This window comes from Quercus robur, chromosome 8, assembly GCF_932294415.1.
Source record: "Quercus robur chromosome 8, dhQueRobu3.1, whole genome shotgun sequence".
Taxonomy (NCBI): Eukaryota; Viridiplantae; Streptophyta; class Magnoliopsida; order Fagales; family Fagaceae; genus Quercus; species Quercus robur.
In genome coordinates this window covers 40,444,192-40,465,905 of record NC_065541.1, presented here as the reverse complement: position 1 = coordinate 40,465,905, position 21,714 = coordinate 40,444,192, and the positions used below count along the sequence as shown (strand labels likewise).

Sequence of the window (21,714 nt, the reverse complement as noted above, 5' to 3'; positions counted from 1 at the left end):
AGGCAGCAGTGAGACGTCACCCGAAGGAGGCCGTGACAGATCTATGGATTGAAGGCAGATGGAGTAAACTTGATATAGAAATTAGAGATCGATTTTGCTAGATTCCAAGACCGAAATTTGGCTTTGATATCATGTTAAATATTAGCATTAATATACCATGTTGAATATGCTAGTATAGATACAGAAGTGGAAGCATAAAGTATAGAACAAAAGAACACACGAGAGTTACTTGATTCAGCCTAACAGCTTACATTCACAGAAGAAACCCTAAAGGGCTACATCAATAATATATTAGAGTGTAGTATAAATCTTGTATTATAATGATTCATAACATGCGTATATATTGTAGGCTATACCCTAGACTAGAATGATTTGAATTGTGCCTATTACATTGGGCTAACATATCTCTAACATATAAAAAGAACATTAAATTTTTTAGTCCCCAAACTTCACTAGAACATTATATTGGGATTAACAAAATCGCAGGTAAGGGGAAAATAGATTTTAATAAAAGATTCTACTTTGAATCCCACCCATTGTTTGAGTACAGACCTAATTTTAGTTCGCTCGAAGTGATTAAACACCACTTAAAGTAAGAAACTCACTTCACACAAAAGAGGAATGGATTCAGTATGGCCTAACTTCAATCGAACTTTTTTTGTGAAATGCACAAGTTAAAAATGAGAAGAAAGAATACTTTATGGGTGCGTTTGAATCGGCTTCAAACCAATTTTAGAAATCAATTTCCGGAAAATTCATGCGTTTGGCTGTTACGGAAAATATTATTTTCCGGAAAATGATTTCCTGTTGACCGAAATTTTCACTTTGACCACGGAAATGAATTTCTGCCTTCATTTTCACTTCAATTCATTTCCGTGTCTTGCAAAACGCAGAGAGAGAGAGAGAGAGAGAAAACAGAAAACACAACACGAGAGCGAGAGAGAAAGAACAAAAAAAAACAATCGAAGAACACAACGATCCAACGAGCGAGATCAAGTGCGGAATAAATCAAGCCAACGAACGAGATCGAAGCCAACGAACAAGATCGAAGCCAACGAGCAAGATCAAGTGCGAGAGCTCCAATCAATCCAGCCACCCAGAGCTCCGATCCGGCCAACGAGCGAAGTTATTATTGAACGAGAGCCAACGATCCACAAACCCTAATCGATCCAGCCACCCAGAGCTCCGATCCGGCCAACCAAACACAGAAAGAACGAGAGCCAACGATCCACGACCCGACACCGATCTACCTCACACCGGTCACGCCGAGCTCTACCAGACGACCACCGCGCCAAACGCCGCAAACCCACGGTGAGTGACAGCTCAAACTCACACCGATCCGCCACACACTCACCTCACCTCCGACCCACACGTCCGATCCACACACTCACTCACCTCCGATCCACTCATCTCACCGGTCCAGCCCATCCTCCCGATCCGATCTGTGAAATATATATATATATATATATATATATATATATTTATTTAGTTGTTTATTTATATAAATATTTATATAATTATTTACATGTTTTTATTTATTAATTTTTGTATTATACATTGTTTATAACTGTGTATTTGTCGGTAATGTATATCAAAATTTTGGTACTTTTCTGATTGCAAGTTATTTATTAATTTTTTCAATTATCCATTGTCGATTAAACTGTGTATTTGTGGATTATGCATATGAAATTTTGGGGCTTTTCTGATTGCAGGTTATTTATCAATTTTTTTAATTATCCATTGTTTATGAAACTGTGTATTTATGGGTGATGCATATATCAATTTTGGGGCTTTTCTGATTGCAGGTTATTCCCAATTGGTTTGTGGTCTGAATTTTTTTTTTAGAATTTTGGGGCTTGACTGGTTATGCATGATTGGTTTTTGCTGTGATTTTTATTAGAATTTGGTTAGTTGGGTTATGTGTAGAAATTTTGGGGCTTCACCCATGCTTGGTGTTATTATGTTCATGCAGACCAATATGTGTGTGTTTAAACCTTCATTGAAGGTGCTTTGGGTATATAGGTGATTATAAATAGAATGTAATGTGATGGTATTGTGCTATATCAATGTGCAGTTATCAATGTGATGGTATTGTTATAGTGTAAATAGAATGCAATGTGATGGTTTGGATGTTATATGTTTGTGGCTGATTTTATTTATGGTGTAATCAATAGCATACTTGTTTACATACCTCTTAGACTACAATGTTTGTGATTTTGTTAGATGAAGAAAAAAACCAAAGCCGCAATTCTTGCCTTAGTTGCATCTGTCCTCCTTGTGGGGGTTGCATTGTTAAAGAAATTACGACGTAGACGTAGAGAACTGCCTAGGGCGCCTTATGTTAACCATGCCGCCGAGAGAGAGGAATACATAAATAGTGTTTTGCATGGAAGTGAGAGACATTGTGTGAATCAACTTAGGATGAAGCCTATAGCTTTCCACCACTTATGTCACACCCTCACTGAGGGGGAGCACGTACGTCCGATTGTTCACATGTTTGTTACGGAGCAAGTGTTCATTTTCTTGCACATTATTGGTCATAATGTGAGGTTTCGTGTAATGGGTAGTCGGATCTATAGATCAACTGAGACTGTTCATAGATACTTCAAGGTTGTCCTTAGGGGGGTCCTGAAATTATATAGAGCTCTAATAAGACTGCATAGCGAAGATACACCTCCAGAGATAAGGAATAGTAGAAGTTTTTACCCATATTTTAAGGTAAATATTGCGACTTGTGTGTTTTTGTAAATTGTGAAGATTTATGTAATTTTAAACCATTATGTTTGTTGAAAATTAGGATTGTGTTGGAGCAATAGATGGTACATATGTTCGTGCATCTGTGCCACCTGAAATACAAGGAAGATTTCGTGGTCGCAAAGATGGAACCACGCAAAATGTGTTAGCTGCCATTAGTTTTGACTTAAAGTTCACTTATGTGTTGGCTGGATGAGAAGGCAGTGCACATGATTCACGTGTATTAAATGATGCATTTGCTAGGACAGGGGGATTTTCAATTCCCAATGGTATTACACGATTATTTCACCCTTTTGGTTTGTTAGTTTAATAAATATTATGTGTTTTCCTAAACATAGTAGTGATTTGGTTTTTTTTTTTTAATATATGTAGGTAAATTTTATCTTGGTGATGCTGGGTATGGTAATAAAAATGGAATATTGTCACCGTATCGGAGTGTACGATATCACTTGAAAGAGTTTAGTGATCGTCCTCCTGAGAATGCGTAAGAATTGTTCAACCTCCGACACTCTTCATTGAGAACTACCATTGAGCGAGGGTTTGGAGTGGTGAAAAAACGTTTTCGGGTGTTGGATGCAGAACCATATTGGTCTTTCCCAACCCAAGTGAAAGTAGTGTTAGCGTGTTGTGTGGTTCATAATCACATTATGGGGGTTGAACCAAATGACCATATTATGGAAGATGCAATGAACCAAGTAGAGCTTAGTGACCACCAACGAGAAACACAATCCCGTCGGGAGTCCGTCGAAGATAATAGATCATGGAATGCTAAGAGAGATGAGATATGTCAAGTCATGTGGTCTGATTATATCAGGAGTGGAGAGTAGTACTTTATTTAGATTTCTATGATTGTAATGTGTTTTTTCTTTTTGTTTTTTTGTAAAGACAATGTATGTAATATAGACTTTTGGTGATGTAATGAAAAAGTATTTTTAGCATTACATTGTTATTTGATGGTATTACATTGTCATTTCCATAGTTAGCATGTTCCATTCTGTTGTGCACATTCATAAGCGTGGTTGTATGTGTGTTTGATTTGTTATTCATGTTCCGAGCGTAATTACTAAATGCTACTCTCACTATACTATTTTCATATGTAGTAATGTCAAAGGGTAAAGAAAAAGTTAGCGGCAGCAAGCAATTTAGGTGGCTGCCACCTATGCATGAGATGATGCTAAAGATACTTACAGAGGAGGCTGGAAAGGGCAATAAGCCCTCTAATACTTTTAGGGCCGGCTCCTTTGCTCTTGTAGCGAAGGAGATAACGGCCCATTTCGGGGTTGAGTGCCACCCTGTATTTGTGGAGAACCAGATGCGGACTCTAAGGTCCATGTGGGCAACTATTCAAGAGCTTAGAAAGAAGAGTGGATTCGGTTGGGACGAAAATCTGAAAATGATAACTTGTGACGCTAAAACATACCAAGAAGAAGTTATGGTATGGCTTCCAATTATATTTTCTTAATATAGATAATAATATATGTTTTTGCCTTTTATATGAAATTTATAGTGTCATTCTTTTTAGGATTCCATTGTTTTTATAAGGTTTTCCAAACATAACTTTCATGTCACCTTACCTATGTATTATATCTATACATATCTATGCGTTTTCATCTATCTATATGTGTATATGTGTCTGAGCTACAATTTTCTTTGGTTCTCGGTTTGGTTGCTAAGAAAATGTTGGGAAAGTAAAGAAAAGATTGATACTTTCTTTTTAAGGTGATTCTTTTAATGGGTTTTTTTCAGCTATGACTTGAGAATAATAGGAAATTAAGGATCCACTGTTTTCTTTGATCTTTCTATTTGGTTGCTAGGAAGAAGTGAATGAAAGAAAACAAAGTTTTTAACCAAAAGATTTGTGCTTGCTGTTCTAATTTTTTTTTTCTTTTTTTTTTTAATTGGGCTCTCTTAGCAGTGAAGTGTGCATAATAGTAGCATAATGTATTGACTTGTTTCATCCTTATTTGAGAGTTTTTTTGCATTACTTGTTTGATTACTGAGAAAATGTAGGAAAAAGTATGGAGTATTTGCTTTAATTGTTATTGCATAGTCTTTTATATTGAATTTATGAGTGAAGTTATTATTGCATTATTATATACGTTCTTTTCTCCCTTACAGGCACATCGGAAGCATGCCGAGTATCTGAACAAAAAAATTGAGTTTTACGATGAATTAGCGATTGTGGTGGGGAAGGACACAGCCACAGGTGGCTTTGCTAAGTCCGGAGTGGATATTGAAAATGAGCCAGATAATGGGGATAATGGGGATAGTGCAGAGTTTGTTGCAGATAATGTGGAGGAATGTGTGGTTGAAAAGGGGAAGAACGCAAATGAATCATCCACCACTGGGTCGGGAATTTCCAAGTCCCGCAAAAGAGGGCGTGCAGCTTCTAATGCTGATGATAGTGTGCTGACTGATCTATCTGATCAGCTGAAGGAAATAGCTGTCGCTCTGAAAGAAATTAATCGGGGCCCGGTAGATTACACAACTTTGTATAATGAGGTAATGGCTATGATGGTGGATGGATATAGCGAAGATATGCTCGCTACTGCCTTCGACCATCTTTGTGAGAATGAAAAGACGGCACGTGGATTTTTAGCCAAGAATGCTAGGTTGAGGAAGCTGTGGTTAGATGGTTATTTTTTCTCACAAATTTGATTTGCTTATTTCATGTTGACTGCGATGGTAGATTTAGGAATTAACTTTTGTTGTAGTATTAATATTGACCTATCAATGTATTATATATGTACTCTTTTGTATTATTGGGACGATACAATTGCCCAAATTATGTATTTGTACTGTTCAGATACCACAAATAGGTATCATTTTTGTATGCCATTGAGGTGTAATGCCAATGGTGAACGATTGATGTGGCTGTTTTTATATAAATATTATGGGTATATTCGAATGATTATGTTTGATGTTGAACCAAATGACCATAATTTTTGTATTGTTACAGATATGTATAGGGAATGCAGGTTCTTGAATTTTATCTATAAGAGCAAAATATAGCTTCAAACTAGTTATTTTTAAGCTCTAGCTCCAGCTCGATTAACACCATGGTTTTGGTGAATTGGAGACTTATGATAGTTATGGTGATGTTGGTGCCTATCTTCTTTGCGTTTATTGGGCTTAGGATTATGCTTCGGCTCAGCTACTTTTTCCTTAATAGCATTGATCTTCTCCAATTCCTCCAAAACTTCATTCATGGATGGACGATTTTTTGGGTCAGATTCTAGATCATTTTCCGTAAAATGATCCAAATTATTTTCCGTAAAGTATTTTCCGAACCAAACATGGGAAAACGTTTTCCGTAAAGTATTTTCCGTAAAATATTTGGACGAACCAAACACCGGAATTAATTTTCCGTAAAACGATTTCCGTAAAATATTTGGACGAATCAAACACCGGAATTGATTTTCCGTAAAACGATTTCCGAGACAGCCAAACACTCGAATACATTTTCCTTTTCCCGAAATTAGCATTTCCGGAAAATATGTATTTTCCGGAAAACGTTTTCCAGCAACCAAACACAGCCTATATATAAGAGTAACCAGATTACAACACCTAAGTTACAAAAGCCTAAGTTGCAAAGTTTAAGTTACAAAGCCTAATTCATGCAAGGTGACACCATTACATAAAGTGATAACCTCTGGATTCCAGGTACATGACAAAAATAATGTCTCTGGTTCTGATAGATGAGTGTACATGTCTTGTTTAAGGAAGTATTTTCCTATTTATAAATGAAGCTCTAACAATTAATTTTGTTCCCTCTTCCACGTGTCATGTTTGTAATGATTTCTGTAATCCTTTCTTAAGAATCCTCTAAAAATCATCTTCAAGGTATTTACTGATACTCACATGCTTGTCATGTGTCTCCTTTATTTGAATGACTTGTTGTGAGGCATAACTATCACTACCCATGTGCTTCTCACGTGTTCTTGTCTATGCACTATTATATGCAAAATGTTTCTTATGGCTTAAAGTAATTGTCTTGATTCACTCTCACTTGTCTCTCTAAGGGCTTCATTTACTACCAACATGTCTGTCTCTCTTGCATTACATACAATATAGACACACATCATTGGTAGAGTATATTTTAAACTAAATACTTTAAATAGTTTTGTGGATCGTTTTCATAATTAATTAGTATGATGGGGTGGAGCATAAGGTCGTGTGAGTGGAACTTACCAATTTTTTTTAATAAAAAAAAAAAAAAAAATCTCCAAGAATAATGTAGGACTAATAAAAATGGAATAATAGTATTACTTGTTGTAAACTTTGTTGGATTATGATGATATAACTTTGTTTTGATTTTCCTTACGTTGTCTCTTTACGCCAAGAACCAAAAAGGGCCTTTGTTGTGTGGCAACTTCCCTTCTTTTTTCCTAGCTCTAGTAGGGTTGATTTGGAGATTAATTATGTTAGTTAACTTTGATCCTAATAAGCATGCTTAAAAGAAAATATGATCTATGGAAAGACATGATTATTGCGTAGACTTGCCAAAAAAATTGGTTTGCATTTGAAATTTTTGTAATAACATCTCTTTTTCATCAATCTAGCATTTAAAAATTAAAGGGATTTATCATGTGCTTAGTTCCAACAATCAAGTTTTATGACTGTATTGGTAGGTGTCCATTCTAGATATCACAATATGGTATGGGCTAATATAATTTGATATTGCTAAAGTATAGCAGCCATTACATGTGGTCATTGCTTATATCTAAGAAAACTCTTTCATGCTTATCATTTGGGCAAGAATGAGTCAATAATCATTTGTGTTTTAAGGTTTGAATGACTCCATGTAATGATAGACTCTATTACAAGCTAACATCTACATATTGGACAATACTAAAGCCTATGTTTGGTTTTGGGTAGTTTAAGTGTGATTTATATTTTTTCAAGCTATTAACTATGAACTCAAGCTTAATTTAATCTAGTGTTTGGATTATGTTTTATGTAGGAATTCTAATTCAAGTATTTAAGTTAAACTTAAAAAATTGTGGGACGAAATATTTTAGTAATATTTTTAGGTATGTTATCATGTTTCACAATTTTAGCTCAATTTCTTTTCTTTATTCATTCTCAATTAAAGGTAATTTTAATGTGTAATAAATTACTTTTTAATTTCCTCTTAACTAATTGTCAAATTACTTGTCTAAATTCTTATAATTAGATCAAATATAGATCTTTCTTAGTGCATAGTGCATTAAAGTACTATCAAATTACATTTTGTGTGTGTGCATAAAGTATTTGTAGACAAACTTTATATCTGTGTTGGGAATCTGTTCTTGTAATGTGTGTTATTGTGGATAAAAAAACCAGATTTGGAATTATTGTATTTGATGGTTTTGTGTAAGTGGCAAACAAGTGAAATAAGTGTTATTGTATTTGACATTATGTGTTAGAGTTAATTTGTTATTTGATAGTTCATACTTTTGCAGTCTTAATTGGATAACTCAGATAGTGCATTAAAGTTGGTATTTTGTGTGGTGCACCGCACCAAATAGAATATTAAATTAATTTAGTATGAGTGATATGTTTAGTAACTATTTAATCCTAAGTAAATTAGTTTAAAAGTCAAGTTATAAGACAAAATGCTTAATTAATGGTATGGTATATAAGTTACAATAATGTAATACCTATATTATATATATTTATATATATGTGGTAAATAGGCAGTCAAGAGGAGGATATAGTGGTAATTTCACCTATACATGTAACCAATTGAAATTCGACACATGTTATCCTCTTAAACCCAAAGACCAACACTTGGACCACTCTTGTTAGGACACTTGCCCTCCTTGCCATGCATGTGAGACATGTAGCAATGCAATTAATAACCACCTAACTGCACCCCACTAATCTCCTAGTCGGCCATTCATAGAACCAAGACCCCCTTGACTTCTCTTGTCTCACCAAAAGAACTAGAAGGAACTAGAAAGCTCAAGCTCTTTCCCTCTTATACCCACAAGTCCAGCAGCAAGGGGGTTAATTTCTTCAAGTTTTCTCACTTTGTTGCTCTTAAAGACTAAAGCTAAAGTTATTCTTGCTCTATCACTCCAAGAACATGTGCCTAGGGTAAGGGGAAAATCTAATTCTTTTATTCTATTGTCCATTTAAACTTAAGTGATTGTTCTATGAATTTGTCTATGGGTGTGTTGGATTCTAGAGACTATTGATTGCCCAAATATTTATTGAGTTATTGTTTATGCTTGTATGTGCTCTTAGATGATAGACTAAGATATAATCAGTTATAGTTAAGTGTTAAAATGAGTAAAATGACTAAATGAACTTTTGGAATTTCTAATTGAGGTGCTAAACGTGTAGTTGATTCAGTAATTGAAGCTTATTGAGAGATAATTAATAGGCACTTCATAAACTTGTTAAAAGTTGCACTCATCGGTTAACCTAGTTGGTTATTCTAAATCCTGTATTTCTAGAATAGCTATGGTTAAAAGGTTTGTGGGAAATTATTATATAATATATCTATTAAGTGAGTATTAAATTTCATATGAAAATACCATCGTTTGAAAATTGTTTGTGAATTTACAAAAAAAATGTTGCAAAGCTAACACTTTGACAGATTCTGTGTTCAAACATGATAAATTATGCAATAAATTGTATATTGTGAATTTGGATGCTAGGGATATTTCATATGAAAGCTAAGACACTTGTGGTTGTTATCAAACTGGTTTGTAGGGAATTAACCCGAATTCCCAACTTGTGAGAAAAAAAAAAAAAAAAAAAAAAAAAAAAAAACACGCCAAAGAAAACAATCACATACACAAGACAATATTTATGTGGTTTGGCAATTTGCCTACATCCATAGAGTTGCAAGGATTTCACTATTATCAAGAAAAAAATACAAAGTGCGGCTACAGTTTTTCCTCTCTCTCAAAAACACAACAACCACAAACCCTAATCACAAAAATCAGTTTTTACATCCTATGCACAGGATTTACAATGAATTACAAAACGGGCCAAATAAAATTTTCCCGAGAGTGTTGCCCCTAGACCCCTAAAAGGCTTGTCCATGAGTGCTTAAACTTGGGCTTGTCTACCTAAACCTCTACTCCATAGACTAAACCTTAAAAAATCTCCCATTAAAAATCACACAACATTATTTAAGTCGAGTCAAGTCGTCAAACAAAACTAAACTCCACAAAACTCAACATTGGTCTCATAATAATTGGATGAGAATAGAAAATAGTGGTGTAATTCTAAGTTGGCTGAATTTCTGTTAGGCGAGATTTAAGTTTGCTAACCTATGGGAATTCCTATAAATTATAGAGAAAATATCTCAAGTTGAATATTTTATGATATATGCTACACTTATATAAGTGTGTCCCTGTGTAATTTCAAGATAATGGACTCCTATTAGTAGGCCAAATGAAATTTAGAAAGAGGGTTGACCTGTAGGGAACAAATTTATAGTAATCTGTAAATGATGAAACTTTAGATAATTTATTCATGAAGTAGGATAATTGGGTTAAGTTGGAATTATGTATGCTAGATAAATGGCATGTGTATTTCATGGATGAATTTTTGTGTACCTTGATTCTACTGTTTAGTAGGCAGAGGAAAGATATAAACCTTGTAAATACAGTTTCTATACTAATCTTGAAACAATGTGTCGTAGTTTGTTGAGTTGTAATTACCATGTTGGTTTGTTTTGGATGCCTCAAACATGTTGTGTTGGGTTTAGTAAGGGCTTAGAATACTTAGTTAACTTGGAGTTAAATCAAAAGCTAAGGATTTTAAGTTAAGTGTTAATTAGCTTTTATTAATTATTTCTAGGAGCATGAGAGCATAGGAAAGGTCGATACACTACTTGAGACTCTTGGTACTCAGCTGCTAATCGAGGTAAAGGACATGCCATGAAAATTAATAGTTCATGTTTTTAGTATAGTATATGTATGTATGTTTTATCAATGCGTTTACTAAACTCAAAATTGATACTCTTTTACAAAAGAATACTATGCTCAAAAATAGACTTAGCAAGATTTCAATTATGACAGATTTAGAAATCAGTTGTGGATATGCTATGAACTTTAAGCCTAGTAAGGCAAGAGAGAGATTTAAAGATAAAGGCATGATTTATTTTAGAAACAAAGAACAATGTTTTGAGTGTAATGGCCTTGAAGATTGACACCACAATGCCACGAGGGGATAGTGATCCTTGAAGACTGGAAACCTTAGGCCTCGAGGGGTTTTATTCCCTGAAGACCGACAACATTTTAGGCCACTAGGGCTGTATTCCCTAAAGACATGGCAACCTAGGCCACGAGGGGATTGACAGATCTTTAAAGAGTGGGAAGCAGTGGTGCCACAAGAGGATCTTCAGATCTTTGAAGATTGGCAACCATTAGTGCCACGAGAGGATCTTCGAATCTTTGAAGACAAGCAACCCATTAGGTCACAAGAAGCCAAATTTCAAAGATAAAGTACAGTTACACGTTTTCATACATATATCTAGTTTTGTATAGTATCCCTGCTATTTTGTATATATATATAGCAGAAATGATGTATAAATAGTATCCCACTATATTAGGATTATTTTGTCCATACTATATTATGGTTTTGTATAAACAGTTTAAAGATGCTCTGATTACAATCACTTCCTGTAGACGGACAAGCTTATCCGTGTATTTTGAGTTGATAAGGAGTATGTCTTATAATGTTATAGAAATTTCCAAGCAGGAATCAATAGAGCAGCGAAGTATAATTTGTTGACTTATTAGTTGTACTAAGATTATAGAAATAATAAAAAATAAATTATACTCCTTGTAGTTGGTTCATGTTAATATCAAACTTGGTATTAGCATGCTGGTCCATCTCAAATAGGGGTGTGACATTTTGTGTGTGATGGTGCATTAATATAGTTGTTAGGGTTAATGAATATTCTTTTTTGGCCATCAAATATTGTTGTTCAAATTGTGTACCTTTGTTTAATTGTGAATCCTATGTGAGTGCAATATTCAAATTGTGTACTTTTGCAGCCAACTTGTGCACTTTTACACCACCAAATATTATTAGTCAATTGTGTCAGAATGCAATAACCATTTCACTTCAAATTTTTGCCAACTAGGTGCATTCACTGCAAATTCTAATAATCTCCCCAAGAGAATGAGAATTTGAATAATAACTTTGAAACTTAAAAATTTTAATTGTATCAAAGAAATTGAGAAAATATAATGCATAATAAAAATAGTTAGAATAACATGACCATTTCATAAAATAAGAATATCAATAAAAAACATATAAAATTATAAAATTATATATTTGTAAAAATAGAGTGATGGAAATTACTTTTTGAATTTTTAGGGAGAACAAACTATTTAGAATAAAATTTAGAGAGAAAAAAATACATATTAAGTATAAGTTTGTTATGAGTTTTGATTATCATAAAATCTTTTTTTCAGAAAATGAAGAATTTGAATAATTTATTTAATTAAAATTATACACACACCCACACATATATTTATTTTGCTTGAATGTATAATTAACTTCATGCAATTCATTTAAAAGTAACAATGTTAAAATAAATGAGTAATTTCCCTAAAGATTAGATTTGCATATTCATAGCCTTAAGGCTTAGAAAGACTTTCACTTAAATTTAGCTAAACCGAAGTGGATTGAAATGTTACGTTAATGTGGTTCAACAAAAATGTAGCAATAATAAATATTATGCTTAAGATTTTAGATATTATGAGTTTGATATCTATATTTTTTTTCAATAAATTTGGATTTAAAATAGGTACTTTCAACCCAAACATATCGTTTCCTTAAATGTAAGTGCATAAAAATGGACCGAAGTGGATACAAATAGACCAAATGGAACAAAGTGGACTGAATGGACATAATATGGCAGAATGGGAATAAGGTGGACCGAATAAGAATCAATGGATAGAGTAGGACCGAAGTGGACATATGGATTGAATATGAATAAATAGGACAAAATTGGACCGAATAGGATCATAGTGGACCAAAAATAGCACTGATGTCAATTGAATAGGACTGAAATGGACAAAATAGACCAAAATGAGACCAATGTGGACTGAATAGAACTAAAGTGCACTGAATGGACTGAATATGACTAATCTAGACTGAAGTGGATAAAATTGGACCAATTGGACCCAATAGGACCAATGTAGACCAAATATAACTAAAGTGGACCGAAGAGGGCAAAATGGACTGAATAGGACTGAAGTGGATTGAATATGATTTTTGAATATTTACCATTTTTATTGCATTTTTAGGACTCCTATTTCTAATTTATAATCTCTATGTTGATTATATTTTTTAACTCAAAAGTAAAGAGTTTAATCTATATATAATAAAATTTCATAATTTTCAACCCAAAAAGTAAGGGGAAAAATTTTTTTTGAACTAAATTTGAAAAAGGCAACTTACAAAAAGAATTAATTTAAGGGGCAAATTAGTCCAAAATGGGTCGAAGAGGACTGAAATTGACTGAGTGGATCAAATTAGACCAAAATGGACTGAAGTAGACCTAATTGGATTGAATAACAATAGTTTAATTTTTAGGGAGAACAAATTATGTTCAACAAATTTTAGAGAATAAATTATACATTATATTACAATTACAAAATAATTATTTATCCTTATGCATTACGTGAGTCTGCAACTAGTAATTGTAAAAGCAATAGCCAAAAAACCTCATCACAAAGTTAAATAATGTCAAAGAGGTTTTTAGTGCACATCTTTTTCTTTAAAAAAAAAAAAAAATGCTAATTTCACCCAAAATTTTTTTCCCTAAATGGTAATAATTTTCATTCTTTATAATTCGGCATTTTTTTGGTGAAATAATTTTGTTTATAAATCTCATCACATCCTTTAGGTAATTTTAGGCCCATTTGGTAATATTATTCTAGTAACGTTGTTTTTATTTTAGAAATAGGTGTGGGTGAAAAGTGTGTGAAAAGACGTGTAATGTTGTTTAAACACTGAAAATTGTTATTTAAACAACAGTAACAAACGGACCCTTTATAATTAGAAATTAAGGGTGTCAATTCAGGTTAGTGTGTCAAGTTTGTGTCGTGTCAAGGTAGGGGAATTTGACAAAATGGCTCAACCCGAACTCGACCAATTTAATAATCGTGTCATGATCCTTTAACCCAAACCTGACCTATTAATAAGGCAGGTTAACTTGACCCAACCCACTTGACACGCTTAATAAACAGGTCGTATTAAGTTGATACAACATAATATTAAATATAACACAACTCATTTCAATTTGCATAATATTAAATATAACATCTATCTAGAAATATTTTTTTTTTTACATCCCAAAAGTAGTGCATACATTTCAAGTCTTCATCCCATATTCAAAATAATATAGTTCAACAAAAATATAATATCTATCTAGAAATAAGTTCTTTACACCCCAAAAGAAATGCATACACTTCAACTCAAATTCAAAATAATATAATTCAACAAAAATAAAATAACATAGTTTAACAAAAATATAATATCCTTAGGGTTTGTAAAATTTCAATTTCCAATTATATCCCTTGTAAGTTTTTGTAATTACTCACTTTTCTTTTTAAATTTAAAATATAGGTTAGATATAAAAAGTATTTTACAAATCTAAAATAAAATGAATATTTATTTGTTATACTAGTTAAATGTGTTGTGTTAAATGGGTCATTTTGGGTTGATACAAATAAATTGGCATGTCAAACGTGTCTATTGTGAGGGTTGACCCACTTATGACACGTTTCTTATCGTGTCGCTTTCAAGTTGACTCGTTTATTATCCATACCCACTAAGGCTTAACCTTAACCTGCAAAAATTCGTATCGGGTTCATGTCATGTTCGCGAGTTGGGTCGAACATTGACACACCCCTATTAGAAATGTAGCAATCTGTAATTAGGATAAATGAAAATTATTATTATTATTTTTTGTAAAAACGGGAGAATTTTGTAAATACATTGGCAAAAAAAAAAAAAAAAAAAAAAAAAATTGAAAACAAGCAAATACTTACATTGGCAGTTTTGTAAAATACCCGAAATTTATGTACTTGAATTAAATGCACACATACCAACGGCTATATCGCCCTCTCTCTCCACGTATCACTTTTGTAAAAACCCCAACGGCTATGTCACCCTCTCTCTCCACAAATCCCAGAGGTCTCTCTATATTCTCAGCTCTCTCATATTGATACCCCCAAACCCCCAAGATTTTCATTTCTCTTCTCTCTCTCTGAAATTTTCTCTCTTCGAAATTCTCTCTTAGCCCTAGGGTTTCAACTTAATGATAAGGCTCAGATATTTGTGAACACGAAGAGATTTCAAGGCCTTCGAGTTAATCAAAATGTGAGTATTTCTCATTCTGCTTTTTGGGTTTTGTTTGATTATTATTATTATTATTTCTTTTTTGGTTTCTTCTAGGTTTTTTTTTTTTTTTTTTTTGAATTTGCGGAGGAAACCCTAATTAGGATTTTTTAATTTAGGGGTGAAATGGAGGGGTTTTGGTTCTACGTGTTCAGTTTCTTTAGGTTTTTGTGGTTTCTGTTTGGCTAAACCCTAATTGCGGTGGGTAATTTGTTTGTTTGGAACCCTAACCCTAACTTTATTTTTGTGTGTTTTGTGTGTTCAAGATTGATTGGTTGCGCTGGAGTGTGAAGTTTGGGTCGAACTTGGCTTCTGGGATTTGTTAAAGCTGGTTTGTATGTGAGTTTTTTTGGTTTGTATGACTTTTATTTTAATGTCACATTGTATCGTCAGTTTCTTTACCATCCTTCAACTTTTTTTTGATAGAGCATCTTTCTACTCTTCCTCAAAAGCAATTTATGTTGTTCATTAAAAATTGAGATGGGTCATTTTATAAATGATTTTGAAAGTCAATTTCTTCGATCTTATTAGAGAAATTAAGTTGCTACTTTTCAAGGCGTTTGTTGCACCATGTTTGGCATCTAGTTCATTTTGCTTGACTCTTTATTCTTGTTATCTTTTGCTCTTTTATTTTTATAATTTTTTTAAGGACACATTTCACATTTCAATTTGTATTCTTTTAATTTGAGACTGGATTGTGTGTATTGTCAGTCTGCATTATCTGGATTTATGTATTTGTATGGGTTTGATTTAATGGGGTTCACTTGTGGTGTTTTAATTAAGGCTAATTTGATTTTTTCTCTTTTCAATCATACATACGATTTGTTATAAGGATTTATCTTTGTATGTATTTGTTGGATTCTACTAAAATATAGTAGTTCTAGTTCATTTTATTTGTTCTGTCATTCTTAGGACATGTTAAAATTCTATTCCTCATAAGTCTATAGAAACTGGCCTTTTCTTTTTGGGTCCTTAGTAGAGGTGGCTAAGTTTGATATAGTGATAAGCTCTCTTTTCTCATCGTTCTCTCTTGCAATCATAAGAAATATACAATTTTGGGCTTTTTAAATTCTTTATAATACTTGGGCTGCTTTTCTTAGGCTTTGGTGGACGGCCATCAAAACAATGTACCATCTGGTGAGGGTTTGAAATTCCCTAGCAATTATTTTTCCTTTGTCTTGTCTTGTTTAATTTTTTCTCACTCAATCCGAATATGGTAATGCCTCTTATTGTTGTGGGGCAGGTAAATTAACAAAGTATGTAACCATCATTATGAGAGAATAATAATACAGGTTTTTTTTTGCTTTATCCGTTTATGATTTTTCATGGGTTGGGCTTTTTTGGAATGTGGATCGAACTTATGTCTCTAGAATTGCATCATGGTTTGAGCGCTGATTGACTTGTTTCTTTATAAAGGGAAAAAAAATTTAACTTTTGATTAAGTTATGTTGTCATTTGTAATAATGAAATAGGATGGTTGCATTTGCTGGTTTGATATGCGATGCAAAGATGTGCAGCTTGTAATGGAAGTTGGGAAGGAACCCATTTCTTCATTATGTTTCAATTATCTATATATATATATTTTAAAGATTTTGATTTACTGGGTATTAATTTCTTTAGTTCAATTTATAATTGATTTCTTTAATACTGTGTATATTGGTGATATGTTTGGTGTCTAATTGAGTTTACAATCAGGTTTATGATCAAAGTTCACATTAGTTATTGTTGCCTGACTCAGGGAATGAAGATATCATTTATGCGTCTTCAGGAAAGGAGGTCCAGTGTTTTGATGTGCATATGGTAATCCTTTCTCATATATAACCTTTTGCCTTTGCCTTTTATTTATTTATTTATTTTGGTTTTAACTAATATTATGCTTGTGCATCAGTATGAGGTTTAGTGTAAAGTTTAGAACTTTATATATAGCCTAGTTTGTCATGATTATGTACTCTTAGTTACTGATTTACAAGTAGATTTGTCATGGTTACCAACAAACCTTTTTTTTTTTTTTGGGTCTTTGGGAGAGGCCACCTCATAGAAGCCACTGCAGAGTTATAGTTACAATAAAGAGGAGATAAATCAGGTAGGCATTTTTAGTGATGCTTTTTAAGATTTGAATTAGATTTTTTGGCTGTATGTTACATTTTGACCCATGTATCTGTATGTTACTGCTGTTTTAATGTTAAAACAATGCCATGAAGTTCTACTACTCATATGGAATAGTACTTTTTTTTTAATTATTATTTTTTTTATGAATCATGGAATGATTTATACACCTTCATCATAAGTTGTAACCATTTTTTTAATTAAAAAATATTGTGATATGAATTCCCGGATCAAAATACTGCCCCAATTATGTCTTGCGACTCTTCTTTATATTTTCCTTCTATTCATATAATTTAATATAAATATCACTTTCAGTATGTGCAGCTACAATATTATGTCTTTTTCTATTTTCATTTATTCTGGCTCTATATTTGAGTATTAAGCTCTAGAACTACTTCTAGGCCTATTTAATGCTTAAACATATTAATTATATATTAATCAATTCATACTAAGATCTCTTAAACTAATCTTACTTATCAAAAAAAAAGATCTCTTAAACTAATCTTGTTTCTGTTTTCGCAGATTGCATGAAGTCGTCTTTTCTTGGTGCTGCAGATGATGGTGGTGATGTTAAGGTACTTATGATGTTTTGACTCACTGGATCGTGGGTGGCGAGAGTAGGGTGGTTCAGGGGAGACAATGGCCCTCTGCCCCACAAACAAAAAAGAAAAAAAGAAAAAAAAATCATGTCCTTCTAGAAAAATCTATAAAAAACATATTTGATCCACCCCAAACAAGTCTTGCCTTGCCCCAACTAATAGTAAGAGTCATGTTGCCCTCATCACCCACATTTCTTGAGAATCTGTTAGAATTATTATTCGGGTTTTGAGATTTTGATTTGCCATATTTTTTTCATGGAAAATCATATAATCTAGGCTTTTGATTGAGAGGAATTAATCAACAAAAACACACTCTCTCTGTTTTTCCAATTGGGATTTTTCTCATCTCTTTCTCTTTCCCTTACTGTGTGTTTGGGTAAAAAAAACCTTTATGGGAGGAGCAAGAATTTTAGAGACAGAAATCCTAGGTCTCTTCCACACTTACCCTATCAAAATTCACCGTTTCACACCCACCCACACTTACGCTATCAAAATTCACATTTTCAAAGAGAAACTCCACAATGTCCACAATTATCAAACCAAAGATATTGAATTCTAATTTGAATGTAGAGATTTGACACATGAGAATATGTTTGTGCAGTACAAATTTGATGCAATATTTGCAGCTCATGTCCAAGCTTATGAAATTATAGGTTTTCTTGTTTTCTTCACTTAATTTGAGTGGTTGGTTAAAGATTCAAGTATAATTAATTATGCGGGTGATAAATCATGTCTAATATAGTGTGTTTTTATTGAGTTTATGACTTTATGCTGAGGTCGTTGTACTATTGTAGAATTTGAGCAGCAAAAAATGTATAAAGGTGCAATTGGCTAAGAGTGGTCAAGGTAACTTTTTTATATATATCTTCAGATAAATATCACTTTTGATGATGGGAGAAATCTTATTAAGAATTATACCATATGCATATCCATTTTAACAGAAATTTTGTTTAGTGTGTTTCCATCCTGGTTTGGTTTCAGGGTTTTGCAACTAAGAATTTGGCAAAGTAACTTTTGGATTAAAAATTTATAAATTGAATATAATAGGCTAACCATGCTAATAAAGCTTAAACTATATGCTAGTAATTCAGGTAGAAGTTGCTCCTTGATGCAATGACTTTAGCATGTATTATAAATAACTTTAATGTTGTTACACTTGCTAGCTGTTCCCTTTGTACAATTTCATGTATTCTGGTTTTGTGATGAGAACTGTCCTAGCTCCTTAATTTTTTTGTTAGTTTCTTGCTTTTAATGCAACTTGGCTAACCATGCTAATAAAGCTTAAACTATATGCTAGTAATTCAGGTAGAAGTTGCTCCTTGATGCAATGACTTTAGCATGTATTATAAATAACTTTAATGTTGTTACACTTGCTAGCTGTTCCCTTTGTACAATTTCATGTATTCTGGTTTTGTGATGAGAACTGTCCTAGCTCCTTAATTTTTTTGTTAGTTTCTTGCTTTTAATGCAACTTGGTCAACCTGTGTTGGCAGAAATGTAGATACATGTGACCTTTCTTGGATTTTGTTTCTGTTTGTGGGGAATGTGGAGTTCGGTAGCAGGCTTATTATATGGCGCGCTAGGTTTGCCAGTTGCTATACTGCTAATGGTTATGCTATATTTCATCGTCTTTGTAGAGTGTGTGTAAATGAAGTAGTGGATGCCTTACAATGATTTATTTCCTGATCTATGTGAGAAACCTGTATGCCTTTATCAAATCCAAGGAATTGTAAATCTATGTAAAAGTCTGATGTTTGGAATTTTTTTGCCCTTGCTTGAGCTTATTCATTGATATTCTCTTCTTTGTGTTCTTTCTTGCTCTTTAATCACTTGTTTATTTTTAAATAGATAGTTGCTTATTTTTTAATTTATATTTTTATAACAGAAGCTCAGATTGTCTCTGATTTGTCAGGTTAAATTTTTGGGTTTGGTATAATTCCTGCAGCCTTCTGCGATGTGATGCAATTCCGGGTTTTTGAACTTAGGCTGATTTTATATTTTCTTGTTTCTCAATCTTACATCCTTTTATGTAGCACTCTTCCTTCTTGCAATTTATTCTTGTCTAAGTTGGAGCTTGGATTGTTTGTATTTTCAGTTTGCTCTTTCTGGAAATCAATGCCTTTACTGTGGGTTTGCACTTCGATACATGCTTGTACATTCTTTTTTTTTTTCTTGCTGTTTTAGTGCCACTTTTTCATCTAGTATTGGTGACCCCATATCCATTTTGGATTTTAATTTGGCTTGTGTCTTGAGTATGGTTGCCGGGTGAGAATCTTCGTTGGACAAAATATAAGCACAGATTGTATTTTTATCCATTTGTGATTACATATTTACATATATGTTAGGCTATTAATATTGCTGGTTGTGTCACTAATTCATTTGCACTTGGATTATTGCTTATTGAATTCCTAGCCATGGAAAGTAAGTGAGCAGATGCTGTGACCATGTTCAACCAATGTTTGTCATTAGTCTGAGGCTCTTGCTATTCTGGATTCATATCATATTTAGCACTTAGTAATATAGCTTCTTTATGTGTAGGTGATGTTTATTTTTTTCTTTTGTGATGAATACTTTCATAGTTCCTGCAATGCTTTCTGTGCTGGGGAGGACAAAGACAATTTTAATCTTTGTATGTCTACTGAAGGGGAAATTGTAAAGTTTTCTTGTACTTTGGCTTTGTTGACTGCAAAGATAAGAAAACTATTATCTTTTTATCTTCATCTCATGTTTTCCTTATGAGTCTTTTTACATACCATTCCCTCAAGCTTCATCATATAACTTATTCAACTTATGTTATAGGTTTTGGTCCTTGGGAGCATTTTTCAGGCCTGTGATGTTGCAAAGTTGGTTTTTCTAGTTCAATTTTGTTCTCTCGAGCACAGATATGTAAACTTTTCTTTCCCTTATTGTTGGTTGGCTTGGCGATTATTACACTAAAAATTTAAATTCACTTTGTGAAAGAAACAGGGTGCTTGGTTGTTTGTATTTGAGGATGCGTTTGCAGGGTTTAAACTAAATACAGAACTACTTGGCATGTTCATCCTGTTCCCTTTTTCTACTGTCTTTTACTTGAGCTTAAGTCTATGTATTTGTGGCTGCGTTTGTGTAACATCTTGAGTCTTTCTCATACCTTTTCACCTTTTCTTTATAAATATTTGAATTTTTTTCCCTTGAACATGATCCTATTCCATTTTAATTTGTTTTAGTGAGTTGGTACTTGACAGTTTTTTTAAGGTATTTGTTGTTGCAAAGTTGGCTTTATAGATTGATCTGGTTTGTCTTCTTTAGGTCTTCTAATGTGTTTTTTTTTCCTTTGCAATTTTTTTTTGGTCTAAATTGGAGCTTGGATTCTTTGTATTTTTAGTTTGCTCTCTTGCTGGAAATCGATGCCTAAACCTTGGGTGCCCTTCCATACGTGCTACGTCATTGTTATTTTCTTGCTCACAGTGCAGCTTGTTCATCTTATATTTGCAACCTATACCCTATATAATTTGGCTATGCACTTGTTGTTTGGAGCAGAAATCGCATTGCGCTTGTGACCTGAGAATGAATGCCGAGGGAGCATCTTTGTTGGACAAATGTGATTTAAATATTTGTTAGGCTCTGAAGGTTGCTGGTTATGTCACTAATTCATCTAAACTTGGATTGTTGTTTATTGATTTCCTAGCCGTGGAAAGTGAGTGGGACGATGCTGTCCATGTTCAACCAAAGTTTGACTTTAGTATGATGCTCTTACTTAGTATTATTTGCGGGTGATGTTTGTTTTTTTCTTTTCTCTAGCTGTATTGGGGCTGGGATTATGATTAAACCACATATGCAGTGTATAATGCTGATTCAATTTTGTAGCTTCCCAATCAGAAATGCTGATGAGTAAACCCCCACCTATCCTTATTCT

General features: G+C 33.2%; 1 protein-coding gene and 2 long non-coding RNA genes across 3 annotated transcripts; all 3 read left to right on the top strand.

The window, feature by feature from the left end:
• The first annotated feature begins 3,628 nt into the window (after positions 1–3,628).
• LOC126696288 (uncharacterized) lies at positions 3,629–5,412 on the top strand. Its single transcript, XM_050393051.1, has 2 exons — positions 3,629–4,189; positions 4,873–5,412. Exons 1-2 carry the CDS (start codon positions 3,857–3,859, stop codon positions 5,410–5,412), a joined length of 873 nt encoding a protein of 290 aa, XP_050249008.1. The 5' UTR covers positions 3,629–3,856.
• A 3,227-nt stretch (positions 5,413–8,639) lies between these two features.
• Positions 8,640–11,492, top strand: LOC126695498 (uncharacterized). Its single transcript, XR_007646036.1, has 2 exons — positions 8,640–8,835; positions 10,555–11,492. It is a non-coding gene; the product is annotated as an uncharacterized LOC126695498 (long non-coding RNA).
• A 3,375-nt stretch (positions 11,493–14,867) lies between these two features.
• Positions 14,868–19,027, top strand: LOC126693983 (uncharacterized). Its single transcript, XR_007645587.1, has 5 exons — positions 14,868–15,096; positions 15,381–15,453; positions 16,853–16,914; positions 17,139–17,197; positions 17,743–19,027. It is a non-coding gene; the product is annotated as an uncharacterized LOC126693983 (long non-coding RNA).
• Positions 19,028–21,714: the final 2,687 nt, after the last annotated feature.